This window comes from Phyllopteryx taeniolatus, chromosome 18 (assembly GCF_024500385.1).
Source record: "Phyllopteryx taeniolatus isolate TA_2022b chromosome 18, UOR_Ptae_1.2, whole genome shotgun sequence".
Taxonomy (NCBI): Eukaryota; Metazoa; Chordata; class Actinopteri; order Syngnathiformes; family Syngnathidae; genus Phyllopteryx; species Phyllopteryx taeniolatus.
This window is the reverse complement of record NC_084519.1, coordinates 2,178,060-2,203,781: the sequence shown is the minus strand read 5'-3', so window position 1 is coordinate 2,203,781 and position 25,722 is coordinate 2,178,060. Positions and strand designations below refer to the sequence as shown.

At 43.3% G+C, this 25,722-nt stretch overlaps 1 protein-coding gene across 4 annotated transcripts in view; it reads right to left on the bottom strand.

Moving 5' to 3' along the window:
• The window catches only part of hsf2 (heat shock transcription factor 2), a 37,553-nt gene extending 12,998 nt beyond the window's left edge, over window positions 1-24,555 (bottom strand). For 2 of the 4 annotated variants that reach the window (XM_061753686.1, XM_061753688.1), the window contains exons 1-9: window positions 24,348-24,555; window positions 23,925-24,033; window positions 19,365-19,492; window positions 13,192-13,316; window positions 12,433-12,508; window positions 6,467-6,528; window positions 6,318-6,396; window positions 5,072-5,205; window positions 1,569-1,835 (exon numbers count right to left, since the gene is read on the bottom strand). In XM_061753686.1, coding sequence (XP_061609670.1) covers window positions 1,569-1,835; window positions 5,072-5,205; window positions 6,318-6,396; window positions 6,467-6,528; window positions 12,433-12,508; window positions 13,192-13,316; window positions 19,365-19,492; window positions 23,925-24,033; window positions 24,348-24,440 — 1,073 coding nt within the window. In that variant the 5' untranslated portion in view covers window positions 24,441-24,555. Of the gene's footprint in view, window positions 1-1,568; window positions 1,836-5,071; window positions 5,206-6,317; window positions 6,397-6,466; window positions 6,529-12,432; window positions 12,509-13,191; window positions 13,317-19,364; window positions 19,493-23,924; window positions 24,034-24,129; window positions 24,281-24,347 lie in introns of those variants that run through there. The other 2 variants (XM_061753684.1, XM_061753685.1) reach the window with 2 other exon arrangements.
• Between the last annotated feature and the right edge of the window lie 1,167 nt (window positions 24,556-25,722).

The following is a 25,722-nucleotide window of genomic DNA, read 5'->3' as shown; positions in this document are numbered from 1 at the left end:
GCCTTCCATTTTAGGATTATGGAGGCCACTGTGCTCTTAGGAACCTTAAGTGCAGCAGAATTTTTTTTGTAACCTTGGCCAGATCTGTGCCTTGCCACAATTCTGTCTCTGAGCTCTTCAGGCAGTTCCTTTGACCTCATGATTCTCATTTGCTCTGACATGCACTCTGAGCTGTAAGGTCTTTTATAGACAAGTGTGTTGCTTTCCTAATCAAGTCCAATCAGTATAATCAAACACAGCTGGACTCCAATGAAGGTGTAGAACCATCTCAAGGATGATCAGAAGAAATGGACACCACCCGAGTTACACGTAGGAGTGTCACAGCGAAGGGTCTGAATACTTATGATTGTGATATTTCAGTTTTTCTTTAATACATCTGCAAAAATGTCAACAATTCAATTTTTTTCTGTCAATATAGGGTGCTGTGTGTACAATAATAAGGAAAAAAGTGAAAAATGATTTTATCCAATGGCTGCAATATAACAAAGTGAAAATTTTAAGGGGCCCTGAATACTTTCCATACCCACTATAGAAAGTAGAAAAACTAATAGAAAATATCACTGGCCAAAATTACACGGACCTAAAGTTAAAGTGCTATTCTTTTTTTAAATAGTCTTGGTTTCTATATAATTGTGACCTAATTTTGTTGGTATTAAGCGGTGGATTAAGCCGTTTAAATCCCCACTGAAGGCCCAGGTTCCAAATGCATGGCCCACCACAGTTATATTCAGATTATGATAATTAAATCCTTTATCATGAAACGTAGTTTGCTTTTTCTGAAAATATCAAACGCCCTCCCTCCAGAAGAACAATGTATAAATATTAGGAGTGGGACACCCCCCCCCAAAAAAAATCTAAGTAATTAGAGACTTTGTAATTAATCTCAATTCATCGCATTTCATTCATACAAAAATATTTGTTCTGTTCTGTTGAATTTAAATAGATTTTAGTGGACGACTGAATCCAAAAATTGACACTGACAGGATTATTGTTACATCTGGAAGAATGTATTTAATTGTATTTCAATACAAAACAGTAGAAAACCTAAGAAAATATCCCAAGCGAAAATAAAACAGACCGAAAGTTAAAGTGCCATTTTAGGGCAGTTTTTTTTTTTTTTACAACAGTATTACCTTAAAATGGTTTCTGCACGGAAGTTGAAAAGTTGGATCACATGTTTGAGGGTTTAAGTGCTTCGAAAACTCCTTTTTGAAAGATTTTTCCAAAAGCACGCTTATCAAGGCTACAGCCAGGAAGTTTATATATAAAAAAATAAATAAATAAATAAATAAATAAAAAAAAAAAAAAAAAAAAAAGAAATTTGCCTCCCATCAGTCCTAGCAACAGTTTCACGCTATTCAACCATTTTGGTAGCCGAGCTCTGACATGTGCGTCACTGTCATCGGTATGCCAGGAAATCCTGCACTGACAAAGTTTCTGTGATTAACACAAAATGTGATGAAAATTTTAAACTAATTAAGTGGTAGGAATTACTTAATCAGAATGAATGTGTTAAAGTCTCACCCTGAATAAATACAGAAAGTTTGCAGACAACACTGTAAACTTACTTGCCCAGGAGGTTAATATTCTGTGAGATAGCCCCATTCTCCTTCAGTATGGAGTCCATCATCTTGACAGGGTCTTCCAGACTAAGACCAGACGGTTTATTGAGCTGAAGAGCACTGCTGGTTGGTCTGCTGCAGTCCAATGTGCCGCTCCTCTGGTGTCCCACAACCTCGGCCTCTTTGACATCATCTATGCAGGTTGTGCTGGCCTCTACCTCAGCTTCCATTACTGGGCAGGCATCCAAATCTACTTCCACTATTTCGACATCACTGAGGACATTTAAAAGAGGCCTGTCAGTACAGTTTTGGCGCAGTGTGTGAATTAAGCCTATTTTCACTACATTTTTGAGTCAGCTAAATCACTTTCGAGTCGATGTTGATTTCAGGTTTCGTTAAATGTTGATTGTGCAATGTATTATTAGTTGAAGAACAGGCAGTTAATAACTCAAACAAATGGATGAATTTCTTACAAGTCACTAAGGACCACGTCCTCCCATGTGCTTAAATCAGAAAAGGCAGACAGCTATGAACTATTGTGGCTAACCGGATTCTCCTGTCCACCAAATCTGTAATTTAAGCACCTTTGTGCCAGATACTCACTCTGGGTGGAGCAACTGTAAAATGTGGGCGTTCCCTGTCAAATGTGGCCTTGCTTGTATTGTCCAGTCGGCTTTAGCACTTTTTCTCTTACGTGCTCCAGAAACTAGTAAGTCCAGCGCCCCGTGAAGGTGAAACATCATACTGAATAATGGATGGGATTCAGTTACAACATACGTTGACAGCAACTTTCAGAAAACTAGAAAATTGATTTAGAGAGATGTAGTTATGAGTCAGCTATTAGAGCGTTTTAGCACTGATATTTATTGGCGAAGAATATCGCTACAATGGTGAGTAAGAAATTGAATAATTTGTTTGCCAAAATATGTCTACGTTAAAGTGACTTGCCCTGTCTGTGGCGCAAGGCAGCTTGGGCACACCCAATTTTATATGAATGCAACGCCAAACAGGCGTTCAACCATAAGCACAGTATTATGATTAAATTACTTTTATTGGATTTATTTCCTACATAATTAAAAAAAATACATGCTCTTCTTCAAAGTGACCTAGCGGAAGTGGTGTGCACGTCCCAACAGGCCAACAACACATCTGCTACTTAAGGTACTTCCATATATAAAGTGTGCTTTATTTTTCAAATGGATATAAATGATGTTCACATCTCATAAAAAAAACTGTTCTCCATGATTTACAGCTATCCTCAGAGTTCAATGAATAATGCCTCTTTGGTGTTTGCGCACTTGTTCCCAGGTTCCGCTGTGTGTGTGTGCATATGCATCAGAAGCCTGGACGTGTGGATGAAAAGCGCGGAAGCCCAGGTGCATAAAAAAGGACTCGCCTTGCCATTACTAATTGTCACCACCAAGCACACCATCATGGTAACTTTGGATAAAATTTAAAACTTCTCAAACATTTAAAAAAAAAATTTATCCATCCATTTTCTTCCGCTTATCCGAGGTTGGGTCGCGGGGGCAGTAGCTTCAGCAGGGAAGCCCAGACTTCACTCTCCCCAGCCATTTCCTCCAGCTCTTCCGAGAGGATCCTGAGGCGTTCCCAGGCAAGCCGAGAGATGTAGTCTCTCTAGTGTGTCCTGGGTCGTCCCCGGGGTCTCCTCCCGGTGGGATGTGCCCGGAGCACCTCACCAGGGAGGTGTCCAGGAGGCATCCTAAACAGATGCCCGAGCCACCTCATCTGGCTCATCTCAATGCAGAGCAGCAGCGTTTCTACTCTGAGCCCCTCCCGGAGGACCGAGCTTCTCACCCTCTCTTTCTCTCTCTAAAGGGAGAGCTCGGACACCCTGCAGAGAAAACTCATTTCGCCCGCTTCTATCCGGGATCTTGTTCTTTCGGTCACGACCCACAGCTCGTGACCATAGGTGAGGTTAGGAACGTAGATCGACCGATAAATAGAGAGCTTAGTCTTTCGGCTGAGCTCCTCCATCACAACTGACCAATACAAAGCCTGCATCACTGCAGACGCTGCACCCATCCGCCTGTCGATCTCCCGTTCCATTCTTCCCTCACTCGTGAACAAGAACCCAAAATATTTGAACTCCTCCACTTGGGGCAGGATCTCATCCATGACCGGGAAAGGGCACTCCACCCTTTTTTCCGACTGAGCACCATGGTCTCAGATTTGGAGGTGCTAATTTTCATCCCAGCCGCTCTAGTGAGAGTTGGCGATCACGGCTTGATGAAGCCAACAGAACCACAACATCTGCAAAAAGCAGAGATGCAATACTGAGGCCACCAAACCGGACCCCATCTACGCCTCAGCTGCACCTAGAAATTCTGTCCATAAAAGTTATGAACAGAATCTGTGACAAAGGGCAGGAAACGAGTCTGACTTACTGCCGGCAATGCGGACCAAATTCTGACACCGGTCGTACAGGGAGCGAACAGCCCGTATCAGGGGGTTCGGTGGTATACCCACACCTGCTCGGCGCCTCTCACCTTGGGCAACTCCAGTGTGGAAGAGAGTCCAACACCTCTCAAGAGGACAGGTACTAGAGCCCAAGCCGCGTGTGGAGGCAAACCCGACTATTTAGTCGGAACGTCTCGATCAGCTCGGGCTCCTTCTCCACCAGACAGGTGACATTCCACATCCCTCGAGCCAGCTTTTCGATCAGATTGCCAAGATCCCCGCCTCCGGCCACCGCCCAGCTCACATTGCACCCGACCCCTATGGCCCCTCCCACAGGTGGTGAGCCCATGGGAAGGGGGACCCATGTTACCCTTTCGGGCTGTGCCAGGCCCCATGGGTGCAGGCCCGGCTACCAAGCGCTCGCCCTTGAGCCCCACCTCCAGGCCTGGCTCCAGAGGGGGGCCCCGGTGAAACTTTTCTTCATATATTTACAATAACTTTGTACTGTTCTAGGCATTTTAAGCCATGAAAAATGTGCAAAACTATTTTGTACTGTACAGTAATATGGGTGCGCATATGGCCACAAAAAAAGTGCTTCAATAAAACGGACAATGCGCTGTAACGGACGAATCAAGGCCATTGAATCAAGGTTCCACTGTAAATAGCATTTGTAACTCTTGGAACACACATTAGCTATAATATCCAATGTATACACTTAAGATAGTTCTTTTCAGCGTACTCAAACATGCTTTTTAATTAAACACCTTATTCATTCACTCCACAGTCACACCGTAGTGGTGGTAAGCTACTTGTGTAGCCACAGCTGCCCTGGGGCAGTCTTGATGGACAATACAATGCACTCTGCATATGGACTAGTATTAATAGCTTTAGTTTAAAGCACGAGCTAAGTGACTTCACACCAACTGCTCAACCTGTCTCTTGAATGAATACACTATTGCAAATTAATCAACCACCTTTTAAAACAAGTCCCCACCCCACCCCAGTCTTCACTAGTTTCTTTAACACAGCACTACAATTGTCCTGGCTACACACCTCAAATTATTAGAATGTGACGTCAGTTGACTCACCTTGGCTCGTTGTTTCTGGGTGACCCATCTGTGTTCTCGGTAGATCTCTCTACATCGTTCTCGGAGAGGTCACAGATGATTACGTCATCTAATGCTTGAGAGACCTTCACACTATTCCGACTGCTGACAGGTGACTAATAATTCAGAAAAATAACCCTCACAGTCAAGGCGGACTGAAACACCTCAACCATACACATTCACTGGTCAATTTATTACATACACATGGTTCAGTAACAGCAAACACTGGATTATCATTAGTCATTATTTCACATTTTATAGCCACTGACCAAAATGTAATAACTGTTTATTGTTTGTGTTATTAGATCAGAGGTTATGGGTGACGTTGTTGTACTAAAAAGTGATTGTAGTATACAGTGGATACTCTGTACACGAACGATCCTGTTCATGAACAAATCAGTTTTATGAACAATTTTCAAAATAAAATATTGCCTTAGTTCACAATGCAGTCACAGCATCTACACAGACTGCTCAGTTGTGCTTTCTCCCACACAGCGTGTGTCCTGTACTTCACATACAGATACTGTACAGTGGACAGAAAAAGGTTTTTGTGATAAAAAAAAAAAAGAGACCAAGAAAATGAAATATTTTTTTTTGCACTATTAATGTGATTTATAGACTGTATAACTTGAACTGGGGGAAAAAAGCAATCTTCATTAACCCCAGATAAGGTTCACCAGCTGTAATAGACATTATTATTATTATTTTAAGATTTCTAGCAGTTTTGTGCTAACACGGGCTAGGATGTGGAACTGCTCATAATTCCTTCCACCCCAGTTCCGTGCTCACCCGTGCCCGGGGGCCCAGTGTTCACTCCTTGCTGGGCGCCTGCACCAGTCGCGCAAAAACGCAATTTGGTTCTGGGGTTAGAACGGATTCATTCTATTTCAATCCATTTTAATGGGGAAAAACCGCCAACATTTCGGTTCAACAACAGTTTCGCAAAGAATTAAGTTTGTGAACAGAGGTTCCACTGTATAATCACTGAATCACTATAGGCAATAGTTCTGAAGGGCCACAAAATCTTCAACAAGTTTTTAGGCACACCACTGATGGCATAGAATACAAATAAAACATTTCCTTCAATAAAGAGCAAAACATCAACACAATGGGACATTGGTGGAAGTCTGCCATTTAATGCTAATATGATGCATTGCAAAACCACTTCCACACTGTACACTGGCAATGAAATTGTGATTGAAAAATTAATCAATGTAGTGGCACTGACCTGCTCTACACAAACTTTGTCATCGTAGATCTCATGAAAATATTTGGGCTTCTTTCCATTGGTGTTCATGAGAATTGGCCTACAATAAAAGGTAAGTGACACATCAGAGATTCCAGCATGATAATCCATCTATAGATTTGAACACTGACCTTTTGCGCTTTAAATTCAGCAGGTGGTTGTTCTGTACCAATGTGACAATGAAATGTACGAGCTGAGAACAAAACAAAAGGAGGTTAGAGTTGGATAGTCATCCAGAGTTAGCACTGGGTCATGAAACCTGTAAGCCAATGTGGCTAAACGGTATAAAAATCTTATCGCCACACTTTTGTGTTGTTAGCCACAACACCACGTGTTTATGTAGCTAAACCTTAAACCACACTAAGTCAGTCCTCGTCACTGGGAGGGAAGCCAATAAGCCTTAAAGGTCAGATGACAAAGATGTTATGGGGTCAGTTAAAATTCATATTTGCATTGTTTATATGTTATGTATGTGTGTATGTTATATGCACGTAACTTCCAGCAAGTTTTCAAATATAGTTTAGGTAAAAATGAGGTTTTTATTACACGTATTGAGCACTCCCCGAACATACTCGAAGCTCAAGATGTGGTTACTCCATCCACCGCAAGGGCTACCAGAAGTGACGTTGCAAATGACAAACACAGCGTGCCATGCTCTATACGCAGTGGCGAGCAACGTGTTGGAATATGAGGAGGAGGAGGATTTCGACGTACAGGACGACCCAACTGAACTTGGCGTCGTCAAACCGTACATGTTTGAGCCGATCGGGAAGTCGGAATCTGACAGTGACGACGACGAGCGGCCAAGTAACAGCTGTACAACAGAAAAAGAGAGGCCACTGGGTCGATGTGCAGATATGTCAAAAGCATGTCTTTTTATACAGTAGAGAAAAGTGAGCAGATTACTGTGAAATGCTTGAACCGAGTATCAGATTTGGAGAGTTCTGGTCAGCGGTGGAATTTAAGATTATATGGTGTACTGGAGGCTGAAAAGGAAGACGTGCACCTGGAGGTGATCAAGATATGCCAAAATGTATTGCCGTCAGAGAGGGAGAAGCTTCCTGATGCTATAGTTGTTGCTCATCGGGTGGGGAAACGACGACACGGTGACCTGCGGCCCCGCAACATCATTCTCCGATTCATCTTCCGTCGATACAGAGAAGCAACTTGAAAAGCTGCCAAGGGTAACTCAGCTTAATTTGTAGAAGGACGAAGTTTCATCAACGGTACGGAATCCACCCTACCGAAGAACACTACAAACATATTCTTGTCATTTCTCAGGTTCTTTGCAGGCGTCTCAGGATATACACGTTTTGTCCCGCTACGATGTTCTCATTACAGGGAAGTTAATTTTTGATATTTTGAGACACGGGGGGGGGGGGGGGTAAAGAAAAAAAGACTGGCTCCTTGTAAGTTGCACATATTTCTTCTAATTTTTTTGGTTTTTTTACAGTTGCCTACAGCCAACCTTATCTTTATTGAAATGCTCCTGTTGAAGTATTATCGATGTGCTGATCTCAACTGAGTAAGTTTCACTAAACAATTCTATATAGTAATCTCCATTTTTGATTATCCATTACCGTTTATCGTAATCAGTTCTCTATCTTTTTTGTCACTTAACGCTAGGGGGTTGCATAATTTTAAGCGTAAATTTGTATTTCTTTTTGCCAAGCAGTTTAGGTCAGATTTTTTCTACCTGCAAGAATCTCCCTCCATCTCAGGTGATGTTAGTTTTTAGCCATCTCAACTTTGTATGCCTCTCTCATGGTACTGAATGCTCAGCAGGGGTAGCTACATTAAAGAATAGATTTAAAGGAGATAACCTACACACGGAATGTGATCCAAATGGCCACTTTGTCGAACATTTAAATATAAAGACTTTGTAGTATCCTACTAATAGTCTATACACATGGAGCAAAAAGTCAACGTCTAGTCAATCAACGGTAGTTTTTTGGCTAATTTCAGAAAGTTTTAACAAAGATAATATTGAGTTAGGAATTGTGCCCTGCGATTGGCTGGTGACCAGTTCAGGGTGTACCCAGCCTCTCGCCCGAAGATACCAGGGATAGGTTCCAGCGTGCCCGGGACCCTAGTGATATAAGCGGTACAGAAAATGGATGGATGGATGGATGGATGATGTAGGAATATCGCCGACTCCTATTATGGATCACAAGGCGATATACATTGACTTGAAACAGTCCACCTTGAAAACTTGCCCCTCTCATTCTGCTTACTGAAAACTCAATTACTCCTTATTACAACCATATTTCCAATGAAGTTGGGACGTTGTGTTAAACATAAATAAAAACAAGAATATAATGATTTGCAAATCATGTTCAACCTATATTTAATTGAATACACTACAAAGACAATGTATTTAATGTTCAAACTGATAAACATTGTTTTTAGCAAATAATCATTAACTTGGAATTTTATTACTGCAACACATTCCAAAAGAGCTGGGATAGGGTCATATTTATGTTATGAACTTTGTGTCCATAACAGTCCAGACGGTTCTTTTCCTCTTTGGCCCGGAGGACACGACGTCCACAATTTCCAAAAACAATTTGAAATGTGGACTCGTCGGACCACAGAACACTTTTTCCACTTTGCATCAGTCCATCTTAAATGAGCTCAGGCCCAGAGAAGCCGGCGGCGTTTCTGGGTGTTGTTGCTAAATGGCTTTTGCTTTGCATAGTAGAGTTTCAAGTTGCACGTACGGATGCAGCGCCGAACTGTATTTACTGACATTGGTTTTCTGAAGTGTTCCTGAGCCCATGTGGTGATATCCTTTTACACGTTGATGTCTGTTTTTGATGCAGTGCCGCCTGAGGGATCGAAGGTCACGGGCATTCAATGTTGGCTTTCGGCTTTGCCGCTTACATGCAGTGATTTCTCCAGATTCTCTTAACCTTTTGATGATATTATGGACCGTAGATGATGAAATCCCTAAATTCCTTGTATTTGTACGTTGAGCAACATTGTCCTTAAACTATTTTCTCACGCATTTGTTCACAAAGACGTGAACCACGACCCATCTTTGCTTGTGAATGACAGAGCAATTCAGGAAAGCTCCTTTTATACCCAATCATGGCACGCACCTGTTCCCAGTTAGCCTGTTCACCTGTGGGTTGTTCCTAACGGGTGTTTGATGAGGATTCCTCAACTTTCTCGCCACCTGATCCACCTTTTTTGGAATGTGTTGCAGCCATAAAATTCTAAGTGAATGATTTGCTAAAAACAAAGTTTATCAGTTTGAACAATAAATATCTTGTTTTTGTCGTGTATTTAATTACATATAGGTTGAACATGATTTGCAAATCATTGTATTCTGTTTTTATTTATGTTTAACACAACGTCCCAACTTCATTGGAATTGGGGTTATACTTAATGTTGATGCTCAGAAAGAAATTAAAGAGCTGATTTTACATTTCTGGTTCAAAGCTAAAAAATTAAACAATTTGGGATTAATTGGGAATTATTAAAATTTGAGATTGGTAAATTCTATAGGTAGCATTAAAGCAAAATGCAGAAGAGCCGAAGAAGAAAGGATAGTAACAAGAATAACCTGCTTGTCCCATAAACTCTGGCATGGGAGGAGTTCGATGAGGCCATGGAGAAAGACTTCCGGAAGGCTTCGAGGAAACCCTGGTCCACCATCCGACGTCTCAGGAGGGGAAAGCAGTGCACCATCAACACTGTGTATAGTGGGGATGGGGCGCTGCTGACCTCGACTCGGGACGTTGTGAGCCGGTGGGGAGAATACTTCAAAGACCTCCTCAATTCCACCAACAAGCCTTCCCATGAGGGAGCAGAGTCTGGGTTCTCTGAGGCGGGCTCTCCTATCTCTGGGGTTGAGGTCACCGAGGTGGTTAAAAAGCTCCTCGTGGCAAGGCCCCAGGGGTGGATGAGATTCGCCCGGAGTTCCTCAAGGCTCTGGATGTTGTAGGGATGTCCTGGTTGACATGCCTCTGCAACATCGCGTGGACATCGGGGACAGTGCCTCTGGATTGGCAGACTGGGGTGGTGGTCCCCCTTTTTAAGAAGGGGGACCGGAGGGCGGTTTCCAACTACAGGGGGAATCACACTCCTTAGCCTCCCTGGTAAGGTCTATTCAGGGGTGCTGGAGAAGAGGGTCCGTCGGGAAGTTGAATCCCATATTCAGGAGGAGCAGTGTGGTTTTCGTCCTGGCCGTGGAATAGTGGACCAGCTCTACACCCTTGGCAGGGTCCTCGAGGGTGCATGGGAGTTCGCCCAACCAGTCTATGTGTTTTGTGGACTTGGAGAAGGCGTCCGACCATGTCCCTCGGCTGGTCCTGTGGGGGGTGCTTCGGGAGTATGGGGTACCGAACCCCCTGATGCGGGCTGTTCGGTCCCTGTACGACCAGAGTCAGAGTTTGGCCCGCATATGCGGCAGTAAGTCGGACTCGTTTCCGGTGAGGGTTGGACTCCGCCAAGGCTGCCCTTTGTCACCGATTCTGTTCATAACTTTTATGGACAGAATTTCTCTGCGCAGCCGAGGCGTAGAGGGGGTCCGGTTTGGTGGCCTCAGTATTGCATCTCTGCTTTTTTCAGATGATGTGGTTCTGTTGGCTTCATCAAGCCGTTGCCTCCAACTCTCATTGGAGCAGTTCGCAGCAGAGTGTGAAGCGGCTGGGATGAGAATCAGCACCTCCAAATCTGAGACCATGGTCCTCAGTCGGAAAAGGGTGCCGTGCCCTCTCCAGGTCGGGGATGAGATCCTGGCCCAAGTGGAGGAGTTCAAGTATCTTGTGGTCTTGTTCACGATTGAAGGAAGAATGGAACGGGAGATCGACAGGCGGATCGGTGCAGCGTCTGCAGTGATGCGGACTTTGTATCGGTGCGTTGTGGTAAAGAAGGAGCTAAGCCGAAAGGCAAAGCTCTCGATTTACCGGTCGATCTACGTTCCTACCCTCACCTATGGTCACGAGCTGTGGGTCGTGACCAAAAGAACAAGATCCCGGATACAAGCGGCCGAAATGAGTTTCCTCCGCAGGGTGTCCGGGCTCTCCCTTAGAGATAGGGTGAGAGGCTCGGTCATCCGGGAGGATCTCAGAGTAGAGCCGTTGCTCCTTCACATCAAGAGGAGCCAGATGAGGTGGCTGGGGCATCTGATTCGGATGCCTCCTGGACGCCTACCTGGTGAGGTGTTCCGGGCACATCCCACCGGGAGGAGACCCCGGGGACGACCCAGGAAACGCTGGAGAGGCTACATCCTTCGGCTGGCCTGGGAACGCCTCGGGATCCCCCCGGAAGAGCTGGATGGAGTGGCTGGGGAAAGGGAAGTCTGGGCGTCCCTGCTAAAGCAACTGCCCCCGCGACCCGACCTCGGACAAGCGGTAGATGGATGGATATTTGATCATCCTCAAGAAGGATCTTATGGACGTTATGTAGAATTTTCTCAATTTCTAACTTTTTAGTTGAAGATAAACATGAATATTCTAAAGCTTTGGCAGTAAATATTAGTCGGCTGACTTTAGCTGTCAGATACTTGCAACAGATGTCAAACGCAAGACAAAGTGGTCTAAATTGCCTAACTATGTTTGCCTTGGGCCCCCAAATGACTAGCACCGGGCCTGCTTCGAGCCAGTCCCGCTGCTGCTCGGCATGACAACCAAGGTGGGATTAGAGGCTCGTGCGTTGATGAAGAAGGCAGCTAGCCAGCTGTGAGAACACTGATGTGAATTGCAGCACACAGTGACCATCAACATTTCAAACATACGTCACGGAAATATGAATGCCTCAATGGAGCGCCAAGTGGCATCGGGTCTTGTCTTCCCTGATGCGCTGCTCCCCGCAGCTTGGAACGCCTGTGACCCTGACTCCTTATAGCCAGCGGCGGCTGGACGGCGGAAGACTTTTACGAAGCAGGGGGAAAAAACTAAACCATTAACACCGTTCACACAAGGCAAAATAAGCGCGCTCCATTAGCTTATCAGTAAGGGCGTTTTGACGCAGGCACAAACATGGGCAATATTCGCGTCGGCACATCCTGTTTGAATTAGCCTTTAGCTAGGTGACGAACAGGCAGCACAAACCCTGTCATCACACAGTAAAAGTAGAGACTCAAACTCACCTTTTTAATAAGTTGTTGCTGGTGGGCATGCTTCTGTCTCAAATCAGAGATCTCGGTCCACAGAGCTTCATTCTCCCTAAACAATGTAATTAGTTAGGGTTAATTTATAAAATAAAGTACTTGGTTCAATGTCAATGTAATCATTTTGCAATCGCTGGACACCTTACAGGCAAAAAAAAAAAAAAAAAAAAAAAAAAAAAAAAAAAAAGAAACATGGCTGTTACATCCAACTACTTTTTCCCCCCTCCATAAACTAACTACAAAATACTGACTATGGTTCTAGGATTTTAACCCCTTAAAGGCCTGTTTTATTATTAAGTTTTATGACAGAAAGTTAATTACAGTCAGTGTCATAAATGGGTAATGAGGCTTTTGGTGGTGAGTCTTTGATATGGCAAAGATTTGCAACAATATTGATTTGACTGCGACATTTATTATACTATTTATTTTTCAAAATTTATGTAAGAAAAATAATTCAAATAGTGAACCAGGCATATAAATGGTTAAAATCCCCCCCCCAAACAAAAATTATCTGGGCTGAAGCTGATTAAAGGATTCAAGCCAAAGAAAAAACAGCATTGATGTATGACGATTCATAACAGTTGGAATTGACCTCGCCGTTCCAATACTTTTGGAGGGTACTGTATTTACAAATGGAAAAAAGCAACCTTTTTCCATGTACATTTTTACCACACGAAGCTAGTAGTACAGGATAGCAAAAGGGTTGCAAAAACCCAATTTCCGGGAGTCTGCACTGACCTCTTCAGTGATGCTAGCCTGACCTCGATGTTTTCCTGCTTGCTGTGAACACTCTGAACGCTCGCCAAGATCTTGGACAGGTCTTCTTGTCGAATCTTATTTTCCTCAGGACGAGTGCTTGAGACCTGCGCATCAAAATTTGACCGCCCGCAAAAAAAAAAAAAAAACATTTAGATGACTTGCTTGCAGTGCTTCTCATTGACCCTTTGGTGGGTCACGGACAAGAAGTCAATGAAAAAAGGTACCGTCAAGTGCCTCTGATGTTCAACTCTTCTTTGCAAAAGTCATTATTTTGAAAGCACAAGAAGTGAAGTGTTATGAAAATAACATAAGTCCCTTCCAAAAGTATTGGAACCGCAAGGCCACTTCCTTTGTTTTTGTTGTACACTGAAGACATTTGGGTTTCAGATCAAAAGATATAAATGAGACAAGTTCAGAATTCCAGCTTTAATTTCATGGTATTTAAATCTACTTGTGTTAAACAGGACTGAGCACCTTTTGTTTGAACCCACCCACTTTTCGAGTGAGCAAAAGTATTGGAACATGTGACTGATGGGTGTTTCTAGTTACTCAGGTGTTTTAGATTGATTGATTAAACATTAGTGCTTGTTTTTGGCTTTGGGTTTCACCTGTGAAAACTGCATTTGCTGTTAAACTAACGAAGACCAGAGAGCTGTCTGTGGGAGAAAAGCAAACTATTTTGAAGCTGAGAGAAGATCAATTACAGTTATTGCACACGCATTGGGCATAGCCAGTACAACAATTTGGAATGTCCTGAAAAAGAAAGAAACTACTGGTGTACTGAGCAACATACATCGAACAGGTCGGTCAAGGGTATCAACAACAGTTGATGACAGAAACATTGTGAGAGCTGTGAAGAAACACCCAAAGACAACAGTCAGTGACATCACTGCCAACCTCCACAGGGTAGGGGTGAAGGTATCACAAGCCACTGTTCGAAGAAGACTTTGAGAGAAGAAATATACAGGCCATACCACAAGATGCAAACCACTCATCAGCAAAAAGAATCGGAAGGCCAGATTGGATTTTGCACAGACATTTTGGAACAAAGTTTTACGGACTGATGAGACCAACATTAACCGCTACCAAAGTAATGGAAAGGCCAAAGTATGGAAAAAGAAAGGATCTGCTTATGATCCAAAACACACACGCTCATCTGTGAAGCGTGGTGGAGGTAATGTCATGGCTTGGGCATCCATGACTGCTTCTGGAACAGGCTCAGTAATCTTTATTGATGATTTAACAGATGATGGTAGCAGCAGAATCAATTCTGAAGTCTACAAAACCATTTTGTCTGGCAATTTACAGCAAATGCTTATACTGGCCAAGTCAATCACCGGACTTTAACCCAGTAGAGCATGCATTTTACCTCCTGAAGAGTAGACTGAAGGGAGAAACATCCCACAAACCAACAAGAACTAAAAGGGACTCCGGTAAAGGCCTGGAAAAGCATTTCAAATGAAGAGTGCAACAGTCTGGTGAAGTCAATGAGTCAGAGGCTTGATGTAGTTATTGCAAATAAGGGTTATGCCACCAAATATTAAATGTTACTCACTTTAAGTTAATTTTTGCTTTTGCTCACTTGAAAGTAGGTGGCTTCAAAACAAAAGGTGCTCTGTCCTGAGTTGTTTAAAACATCTAGATGTAAATACTATGAAATAAAATCTGAAATTCTTAACTTTTGTCTCATTCATCTTTTGATCTGAAACCCAAATGTCTTCAGAACAAAAACAAAAGGAATTGACCTCACCGTTCCAATACTTTTGGAGGAGACTGTATTTACATACGGAAAAAAACAACAACCCAGAGTTGTAGCTAAAGGATGTTTTGTTTGTTTGTTTCTGCCCAGATTAACACTTTCATAGTGTTAATAATGTTAACTCCAATATGGTGTCAATATTTTACACGATTGGAGTTGTTTAGTAACACTGTCACAGTGGTAATAATGTTAACTCTTTCATAAGTGTTGACTTAACTCTTAACCAGTGGTTGCCATATAAACTCTAGGCAAGGGTTGATTTAAACTCTGAGGGTGTTAAATTTGTGTTTTTAAATTTGCTGTGTGCGTGCATTAACCATTTGTCGGCCTTGGGTTGATATTTGTGGATTTAATTCATACAACTCTGACTGTGGCTTGTCTTTTAAACGTATAAGGTACTCGGTAAGGTTTCTTTAACTGCTAAGAACATTCGCTCAATTGCATAGATCGTTTTACACTTGAGACGATGTGAATCCCGGGATGCACATGTCATAGAAACAATGAGTCTCTGCAACTTATCATCATGGAATAGAGATACAGTAATACTACACTATAGCACGGTTCTTGCGTTGGGGTCCTGCTATATGCAGATTTTTATTACAGGTATTACTTTATTTTTATACTGTTTGTGCAATATTTTGGCGTTATCCATTGCTCTCGTTCTCTCTCAGTATATTGTGTATTGGCATGTCATGATAGCAAATCTTTGAGGACGATATCAATCCATTTTCTGTACCGCTTGTCCTCACGAGGGTGGCGGCTGTGCTGGAGCCTATCCCAGCTATCTTCGGGCGAGTGGCGGTGAACACCCTGAACTGGTCGCCAGCCAATCGCAGGGCACATAAACAACCATTCATACTCACATTCACACCGACAGGCAATTTAGAGTGTTCAATCAACCTACCACACATGTATTTGGAATGTGGGAGGAAACCAGCGTACCCGGAGAAAACCCACGCAGGCACGGAGGGGAACATGCAAACTCCACTTAGGCGGGGCCGGGATTTGAACCCCTCAGAACTATGAGGCAGATGTGCTAACCTGTCCTTCACCGTGCCACCCTTAGGAGATATTATATAGGATACATTTTCCCAAAAACAATCACGACAAACGATAGTATCGATATCGATGTTTTTTTATGCCATAATTTTTCAAGTACATCCGTTTTATGAACAATTCACTTTTAATTCTAATTCTATAATAATGAACACTGACATTGTAATGTAGAACAATAAAAAAAAAAAAAAAAAAAAAAAAGTGCCAAGCATCAACATTAATGACAAGTAGATGAAAAAACTGTTTTGATTCAAGATGTGTACTTTTAAATGTCAACCTTTCTTGTCAACGTGCTCAATAGCTACGTTTACAACCCCAATTCCAATGAAGTTGGGACGTTGTGTTCAACATAAATAAAAACAGAATACAATGATTTGCAAATCATGTTCGACCTAGATTTAATTGAATACACGACAAAGTTGATATTTAATGTTCAAACTGACAAACGTCATTCGTTTTTAGCAAATAATCATGAACTTTGAATTTTATGGCTGCAACGCATTCCAAAAGAGCTGGGACAGGGTCATATTTACCACTGTGTTACATCACCTTTTCTTTTAACAACATTCAATAAACGTTTGGGAATTGAGGGACACCAATTGTTGGAGCTTTGTCGGTGGAATTCTTTCCCATTCTTGCTTAATGTACAGCTTCAGCTGTTCAACAGTCCAGGGTCTCTGTTGTCGTGTTTTACGCTTCATAATGCACTCTTTTACTACGAAGCCACGCTGTTCTAACAGCACTCCGGTTTCCTCCCACATCCCAAAAAATATGCACGGTAGGTTCATTGACGTCTCTAAAGTGCCCCTAGGTGTGAATGTGAGTGTGAATGGTTGTTTGTTTGTGTGTGCCCTGCGATTGGCTGGCAACCAGATCAGGGTGTACCCCGCCTCCTGATAGCTAGGATAGGCTCCAGCATTCCCGCGACCCGTGTGAGGATAAGTGGATCAGAAAATGGATGGATGGATGATTATTTGCTAAAAACAATCAAGTTTGTCAGTTTGAACATTAAATCTCTTGTATTTGTAGTGTATTCAATTAAATATAGGTTGACCATGATTTGAAAATCATTGTATTCTGTTTTTATTAATGTTAAGACAACGTCCCAACTTCATTGGAATTGGGGTTGTATCATAGTAATTCTATACTGTACATAATGTGAGCATACGTGCGCCATATTCCCGTTTTTATTTGCATTGTTGGGCAAAGGGTTCCATGATCGCTAGTTGACGGGAAACACGAGATGTCTCACTGTGTTTTTTGTTCCCAGCTGAAGAAATCGGGTGCGATGGGTGTGTTGAAAATGGATTTTGTCACTTTGAGGTTTTAAGTTGTATTGTCTTTGCTGCAACTTCATACAAATTCGACATACCAGCTTGTTGGTGTTAGCGGGATGGCCGCGTTTATATCCAAAATCTGCACCAATTACGACTCTCTCTGTGTCTGGGATGCTCAGAACTACTTCGTCTAGCACCTTCCAGATTTTCTCTTTCACCTCTAGGTCACATCCTACCTGTGGGGCATAGCCACTAATCACATTACACAACACCCTCAATTTTAAGTTTCAGCCTCATCACTCGATCTGATACTCTTTTCATCTCCAAGACATTCTTAGCCAACTCTTCTTTTAAAATAACCCCGACTCCATCTCTCTTCCCATCTACACCATGGTAAAATAATTTAAACCCTGCCCCTAAACTTCTAGCCTTACTGCCTTTCCACCTGGTCTCCTGGACTCACAATATATCAACCTTTCTCCTAATCATCATGTCAACCAACTCCCAAGATTTTCCTGTCATAGTCCCAACATTTAAAGTCCCAGGCTCTGTGCTTTCCTCTTCTCTTTCTGCCGAAGAACCCGCTTTCCACCTCTTCTTCTTCTTTGACTTCGACCCACAGTAGCTGAATTTCCAACGGCGCCAGACAGGTTGACGGCGCCGGCGGTGGACGTTGTTAACCCGGGCCACGACCGATCCCGTATGGAATTCTTTGGATGAACGCTCATATTAGTTTTAAGCCGATGCCCTTCCTGACGCAACCCTCTGCATTTGTCCGGGCTTGGGACCGGCCTACAGTTTGCACTGGCTTGTGCCCCCCATAGGGCTGCATTCCTAGGTTAATTGAAAACTCTAAATTGTGCGTAGGTGTGAATGTGAATGGTTGTTTGTTTATATGTACCCTGCAACTGGCTGGCGACCAGTTCAGGGTGTACTGCGCCTCTCGTCCAGAGTCAGCTGGGATGGGCTCCAGCACGCCTGTGACTCTAGTGAGGATAAGCAGTTCGGAGGAGGAACTAATTCCATTGATGCCGCTCAGGTTTCTGTAACTGCAGCTGCCGGCTTGCCGTCAGAAAACTTAGCTTCATGTGCAGTAGCATCCGCATTTCAAACTGTGCACACAGACGCACACAGCCAATCAGACGGAGGGTCCCCGCTCTTCACCATCTCTGATGGTTTAAGAGACCACGATGAAACCCATCGTGTGTCTGCTTTCAAGTCAAGTCGTAAATGTTTTTTTCCTTAAGGAAATGACTGGGCACCTGTATGCACCCAGTTTTTTGTTTTTGCCGCACCATTCAGAAATTTGGGCGCATATGCAACCAAATTCGTCGCACTCTATAGAGTCCTGCTTCGTCCAACATTTCCAGGACCACGCCAGAGTACGAAGCCATGCAACCGAAGATGCAGATTGATCGTACTTTATGCGTCCCTGCTAATTTTTGTGCATCTGAGACGCATATCGAACGAGATCCCTGCAATTGACCTTCAGTGAGTCAGTGCTTAAATCAATTAGCCTACAAAGCTAGCTATCAGAGATGTGAAGATGAGTAATTGCACCACTGACAAAAAAAAAAATAATAATTTAAAAAAATAAATAAAAATAAAAAGGAGCGTTGCACTATATCACATGTGTCAAACTGGTGGCCCGGGAGCCAGATCCGGCCCGCCACATAATTTTATGTGGCCCACGAAAGCAAATCAAAATTGCTCATTGTGTTCTGGGTGTAATCCCATTGAGATATTTCCAAGCACGTTTTTGTTACCAACCCCCCTTTGAAAAGAAATGTTAGAGTTGAAATTTTTTTTTTTTTTTAAAGGCTTCTGATTTCAAAACTGGTTATTCACCAATGTGTTGTGTATACTGTATGTAATTAGAATATATGTGGTAATCTTTCATTTATATGGGTTCACAGTCGTAGCGGCCCTCCGAGGGAATGTCATAATTACGATGTGCCCCGTGACAAAAATTAGTTTGACACCCCTGCACTATATCCTCAATAAATGAACCGCAATATAGTGAGGGATTACTGTAGATGATAAATAGAACAACATTTTACCTTTCTCTTGATGTTCTCTAGTAGGTCATCTTGTCCATGTTTGAAGTAAGGGTGCTGAAATTCTACAGGACCATCTCGCTCTTGCTTGACAACGCCTTGGTCGAGGTGCATCACTTTACGAAATCCATCTGAATGAATTAGAATGTACAGCAATCCTTAAGGGTGAGTACTTTCATTGTTTTTACCATTTTACAGGTGCTGGTCATATAATTAGAATATTGTGAAAAAGATGATTTCAGTAATTCCATTCAAAAACTGAAACTTGTATATTATATTCATTCATTCATTCATTACACACAGACTGATGTATTTCAAATGTTTATTTCTTTTAATTTTGATGATTATAACTGACAACTAATGAAAATCCCAAGTTCAGTATCTCAGAAAATTGGATTATTACTTAAGACCGATACAAAAAAATATTTCTAGAAATGTTGGCCAACTGAAAAGTATCAACATGAAAAGTATGAGCATGTACAGCACTCCATACTTAGTTTGGGCTCCTTTTGCCTGAATTACTGCAGCAATGCGGCGTGGCATGGAGTCGATCAGTCTGTGGCACTGCTCAGGTATTATGAGACCCCAGGTTGCTCTGAGAGTGGCCTTCAGCTGTTCTGCATTGTTAGGTCTGGCGTATCACACCTCTTCACATTACATTAGGTCAGGAGAGTTTGCTGGCCAATCAAGAACAAGGATCCCAAGGTGCTTAAACCAGGTACTGGTACCTTTGGCACTGTGTGCAAGTGCCAAGTCGTGTTAGAAATTGAAATCTGGATCCCCATAAAGTTGGTCAGCAGCAGGAAGTGCTCTAAAACTTCCTGGTAGATGGCTGCGTTGACCTTGGACCTACAGTGGGTACGTGAAGTATTCAGACTCCCTTAAACATTTCACTCTGTTATATTGCAGCCATTTGCTACAATCAATTCATTTTTTCCCCTCAATGTACACACACCACCCCATATTGACAGAAAAAAAACAATTGTTGAAATTTTTACAGATTTATTAAAGAAGAAAAACTGAGATATCACACAACCACAAGTATTCAGGCCCTTTGCTCAGTATTTAGTCGAAGCATCCTTTTGAGCCAATACAGCCATGAGTCTTTTTGGGAATGATGCAACAAGTTTTTCACACCTGGATTTGGGGATCCTCTGCCATTCCTCGAAGATCCTCTTCAGTTCTGTCAGGTTGGATGGTGAACGTTGGTGGGCAGCCATTTTCAGGTCTCCCCAGAGATGCTCAATTTGGTTGAAGTCAGGGCTCTGGCTGGGCAGACAGAGAGTTGTTCTGATGCAACTCCATTATTTTAGCTGTGTGCTTAGGGTCATTGTTTTGTTGGAAGGTGAACCTTCGGCCCAGTCTGAGGTCCTGAGCACTCTGGAGAAGGTTTTTGTCCAGGATACCCCTGTACTTGGCTGCATTCAACTTTCCTTCGATTGCAACCAGTCATCCTGTCCCTGCAGATGAAAAACACCCCCATAGCGTGATGCTGCCACCACCATGCTTCACTGCTGGGACTGTATTGGACAGGTGATGAGCAGTGCCTGGTTTTCTCCACACATACCGCTTAGATTAAGGCCAAAAACTTCTATCTTGGTCTCTTCAGACCAGAGAATCTTATTTCTCACCATTTTGGAGTTCTTCAGGTTTTTTTTTTTGTGTTTTTTTTTTTAGCAAACTCCATGCGGGGTTTCATGTGTCTTGCACTAAGGAGAGGCTTCCGTCGGGGCACTCTGCCATAAAGCCCCAACTGGTGGAGGGCTCCACAGTGATGGTTGACTCTCTCCCATCTCCGGAGCTCAGCCACAGTGACATTTGGGATCTTCTTTACCTCTCTCACCAAGGCTCTTCTCCCCCGATTGCTCAGTTTGGCTGGACGGCCAGCTCTCGGAAAAGTTCTGGTCGTCCCAAATGTCTTCCATTTAAGGATTATGGAGGCCACTGTGCTCTTCGGAACCTTAAGTGCAGCAGAATTATTATTATTATTTTTTTTTATAATCATGGCCAGATCTGTGCCTTGCCACAATTCTGTCTCTGAGCTCTTCAGACAGTTCCTTTGAGTTTATGATTCTCATTTTCTCTTACATGCACTGTGAGGTCTTATATAGACAGGTGTGTGGCTTTCCTAATCAAGTCCAATCAGTATAATCAAACACAGCTGGACTCCAATGAAGGTGTAGAACCATCTCAAGGATGATCAGAAGAAATGGACTGCATCAGTAACCGACAATGTGTAAAGGATATCACCATATCTGAAGTCCACGAACAGGATCCTCGCGTAGGTCCCTGCACTGTCGAGGTGTTCTAGGATGAAGTGCAGTCCCATGTTGACTGCATCATCCGCAGACCTGTTCGCTTGGTAGGCAAACTGCAGGGGGTCCAGCAGGGGACCTGTGACACTCTTGAGGTGGTCCAGCACGAGACGTTCAAAGGACTTCATGACCACAGATGTCAAAGCGACAGGCCTGTCGTCATTCAGACCCGAGATTGCAGGTTTCTTGGGGACTGGAATGATGGTGGAGCGTTTGAAACGGGATGGAACTTCACACAGTTCCAGAGATCTATTGAAGATCTGAGTGAAGACTGGAGTGAGCTGGTCCGCGCAGACTTTGAGGCAGGATGGGGACACATGGTCCGGGCCTGATTATACAGGGCCCTGTCCCCGCTCTGATATGCGTCCTCCTTAGCTTGGCGAAGCTGCTTAAGTTTAGCAGTGAACCACGGCTTGTTGTTGTTGTTGATGAATGTGCGAAATGATTCTGTTGGTACACACACCTCTTCACAGAAACTGATATAGGATGTAACAGTGTCCATAAATTCATCCAGGCTGCCAGCTGAATTTTCAAAGACACGCCAGTCTGTGCAGTCTAAACAGCTTTGAAGTTCCATCTTGGCTTCATTGGTCCACTTTTTCACTGTTTTCACTGTAGGCTTCGCGCATTTAAGTTCTTGCCTGTACGTCGGTATTAAGTGAATTAAGTAGTGATCAGACGAGCCCAGGGCGGCACGAGGTATAGCACGGTATGCGTTTTTTACCGTAGTGTAGCAGTGGTCTAAAGTATTATTTTCCCTGGTAGGACAGTCGATGTGTTGCTTGTATTTAGGGAGTTCGTGGTAGAGTTTAGCTTTGTTAAAGTCCCCGAGAATAATCAGGGGTGAGTGCGGGTGTTTTTTTTTTTTCTCAATTTCGTTGACTTGTTCGGCGAGCGTTAGCAATGCGGCGTTCGTGTTAGCTTGAGGCGGAATGTAGACTCCAGCCAGTATGAATGATGCGAACTCACGTGGCGAGTAGAATGGTTTACAGTTTAAGAATAGCGACTCCAAATGCGGGCTGCAGTGTGTGCTGAGCACCGTGACGTCCGTACACCATTTTTCGTTGATATAGAGGCATATCCCGCCGCCCTTTGTTTTCCGATGATTCCATGTCGCGGTCTGCTCGATGAATGTGGAAGCCGGGAAGCATGACGGCGCCATCGGGTACAGCGTCGCAAAGCCAGGTCTCCGTGAAGCACATGGCCGCGGAACATCCGAAGTCTTTACTGGTCTTTAACAGAAGATGAAGCTCGTCCATTTTGTTGGGTAGGGAGCGTACATTCGCGAGGTGGATCGACGGGAACGCCAATCTGTGTCCTCTCTTGCGGAGTTTCACCTGAATGCCACCACGCTTCCCTCTGTGGCGCCGCTTCCGTCTCCATGCGCCGAAAACCGCGGACGCCGCTCCGGTGAGTAACTCGGGGGAGGGGGGGGGGGAAACTGGAGCGGATTTGCGAAAGTTGGTGACAGAAAGTCCGGAGTAGCCTCCTTGATGGTTAGCAGGTCTCCCCTTGTGTAAGTGAGTCGTGTAAGGTCTCCAAAGACGGACGAAAAACATAAAAACAATACTAGAGAGCGCGTTACCGAGGCGACCACACTGTTCGGCGCCATCTCATATAATAAGCTTCACTTTTGCATTCGGTTAAACAAAACAAAACAATTCCTTCCGCTTCAGGCCTCTAGCAGAGCCCTATGAAGGAAAGTCTTTTTTTGTGTCGCGAGCTACGTAACTACATTGCTCTTCTTTAATACTGTAAACATTAATAAAATAAATACATTATTTATTCATTTTAAAATTAAGGCCAAGTGTTTTGAAAGACTTAAAAGAAGACACACATCCCTTTAAAAGGGCTCTGCCGGTGACCTGAACTGGAAGAAATTGCTTTTTTGTGTTTGTTTTGTTTAGTTAAATGTGGAAGTCAAATTTATCACATTTTAACGTGATAACCTATCACGTTAAAACGTGAAATATATCATTTCATAACGTGATACTGAACTTTTTTTTCTAGTGTGGCATCAATCTGCTTCCGTAGTAGAATGTATTTAAAGCCCCCCCCCCCCCGCCCCCCTTTACATGCATCGCAATTTTGTAACACAGCTATTTAGCAGCACCTTGACTACAGTATTTTCAGAATTCTCCCACCGTCTTCGGTTGCTAGCTCAGCCAAATTAAATCAAAGCACCAGAACACTACATTTACGCAAGCACCGTTAACACTTGCGTCACAAGAAAACGCAATTATCTTACACATATTGAGCTGCCTGATGAAGCTGGCCATGTTGTTGTGCTTGAAGAACTTTGGGAGCATCTCCTTGGCGAACCGCTGCTCATCCAGGACCAGGAAGCTATTACCCTCCTTAAAAAAAACAACCAACACCGTTATATTTCCGCATATACAGTATATTTGATGTTGTCTATTAGCTAAAACTGAAGCGACTGTTGCCTGAGCTACCTCGCACGCAATTCCTTGTTAGCTAGTGTCGTGTCCAGTTTTAGCTAGTCACCAAAAACACGCAAGTACGTTTCAATTTCAAGTTCATATTCAAATGAAGGCACCAAGACGAGCCATGTGCTACGTGGTCGCGAGGTTAATCCCCTTCACTGGCCACCTGTTTTGTGTTAGCTTAATTAATTAATTAATTAATAATTGCACACAGTTGCAGCATTTACCTGACTCCAACAAATAAGTTGATTGGTGTCTGCGTCCTCGACCAGCGTCCACAGCTTGGTGAGGAAAGCCGGGACGTTCGAGTTGTGTTTCATGTCAAAACCTGAAGGACTTTGACGAAGTAGCCGCTATTCACGCTCTTTCTTGAAGGCTTGGAATAAGCGAATGTTTACCGTTTTGGGAACAACGCTCATACTACTTCCGTTTCAAGCTTTGGCGCTGATTGGTCAAAAGGAGTTTTACGTAAGGACGCTCACGTGGGACTCCACGCATGCATACAAACCACGAGATGGCGACTGTACCGTTCTAGACTTCCTGTTTATTTTAGTTTATTATTATTATTATTTTTTTTTTTTAAATGAGTGACACCTGCTATAATTGAGATTTAAAGAGCTTATGTTGAACTACTGGGCAAAATTGCAGCATCACAAACATAAACAGCTTCCAACTGTGAAGGTTCTTCAGCCATGTTGGGAGAGTGGCAAAGCCCAAATAGATACAAATACAGTGGGTACGGAAGTATCCAGACCCCCTTAACATTTTTCACTCTTTGTTATATTGCAGCCCTTTGCTAAAATCATTTAGTATTTATTCATATTTATTTATTTCATTTTTTCCCCTCATGAATGTACACACAGCACACCATACTGACATTTTTGCAGATTTATTAAGAAATAAAAACTGAAATATCACACAGCCATAAGTATTCAGACCCTTTGCTCAGTATTTAGGAGAAGCACCCTTTTGAGCTAATACAGCCATTAGTCTTTTTGGGAATGATGCAACACGTTTTTCACACCTGGATTTGGGGATCCTCTGCCATTCCTCCTTGCAGATCCTCTCCAGTTCTGTCAGGTTGGATGGTGACCGTTGGTGGACAGCCATTTTCAGGTCTCTCCAGAGATGCTCGATTGGGTTTAAGTCAGGGCTCTGGCTGGGCCATTCAAGAACAGTCACAGAGTTGTTCTGATGGAACTCCTTCGTTATTTTAGCTGTGTGCTTCGGGTCATTGTCTTGTCGGAAGGTGAACCTTCGGCCCAGTCTGAGGTCCTGAGCACTCTGGAGAAGGTTTTCGTCCAAGATATCTGTGTACTTGGCCGCATTCATCATTCCTTCGATTGCAACCGGTCGTCCTGTCCCTGCAGCTGAACAACACCCCCACAGCATGATGCTACCACCACCATGCTTCACTGTTGGGACTGTATTGGACAGGCGATGAGCAGTGCCTGGTTTTCTCCACACATACCGCTTAGAATTAAGGCCAAAAAGTTCTATCTCGGTCTCATCAGACCATAGACTGTTATTTCTCATCATCTTTGAGTCCTTCAGGTGTTTTTTTTTTTTTTTTTTAGCAAACTCCATGTGGGCTTTCATGTG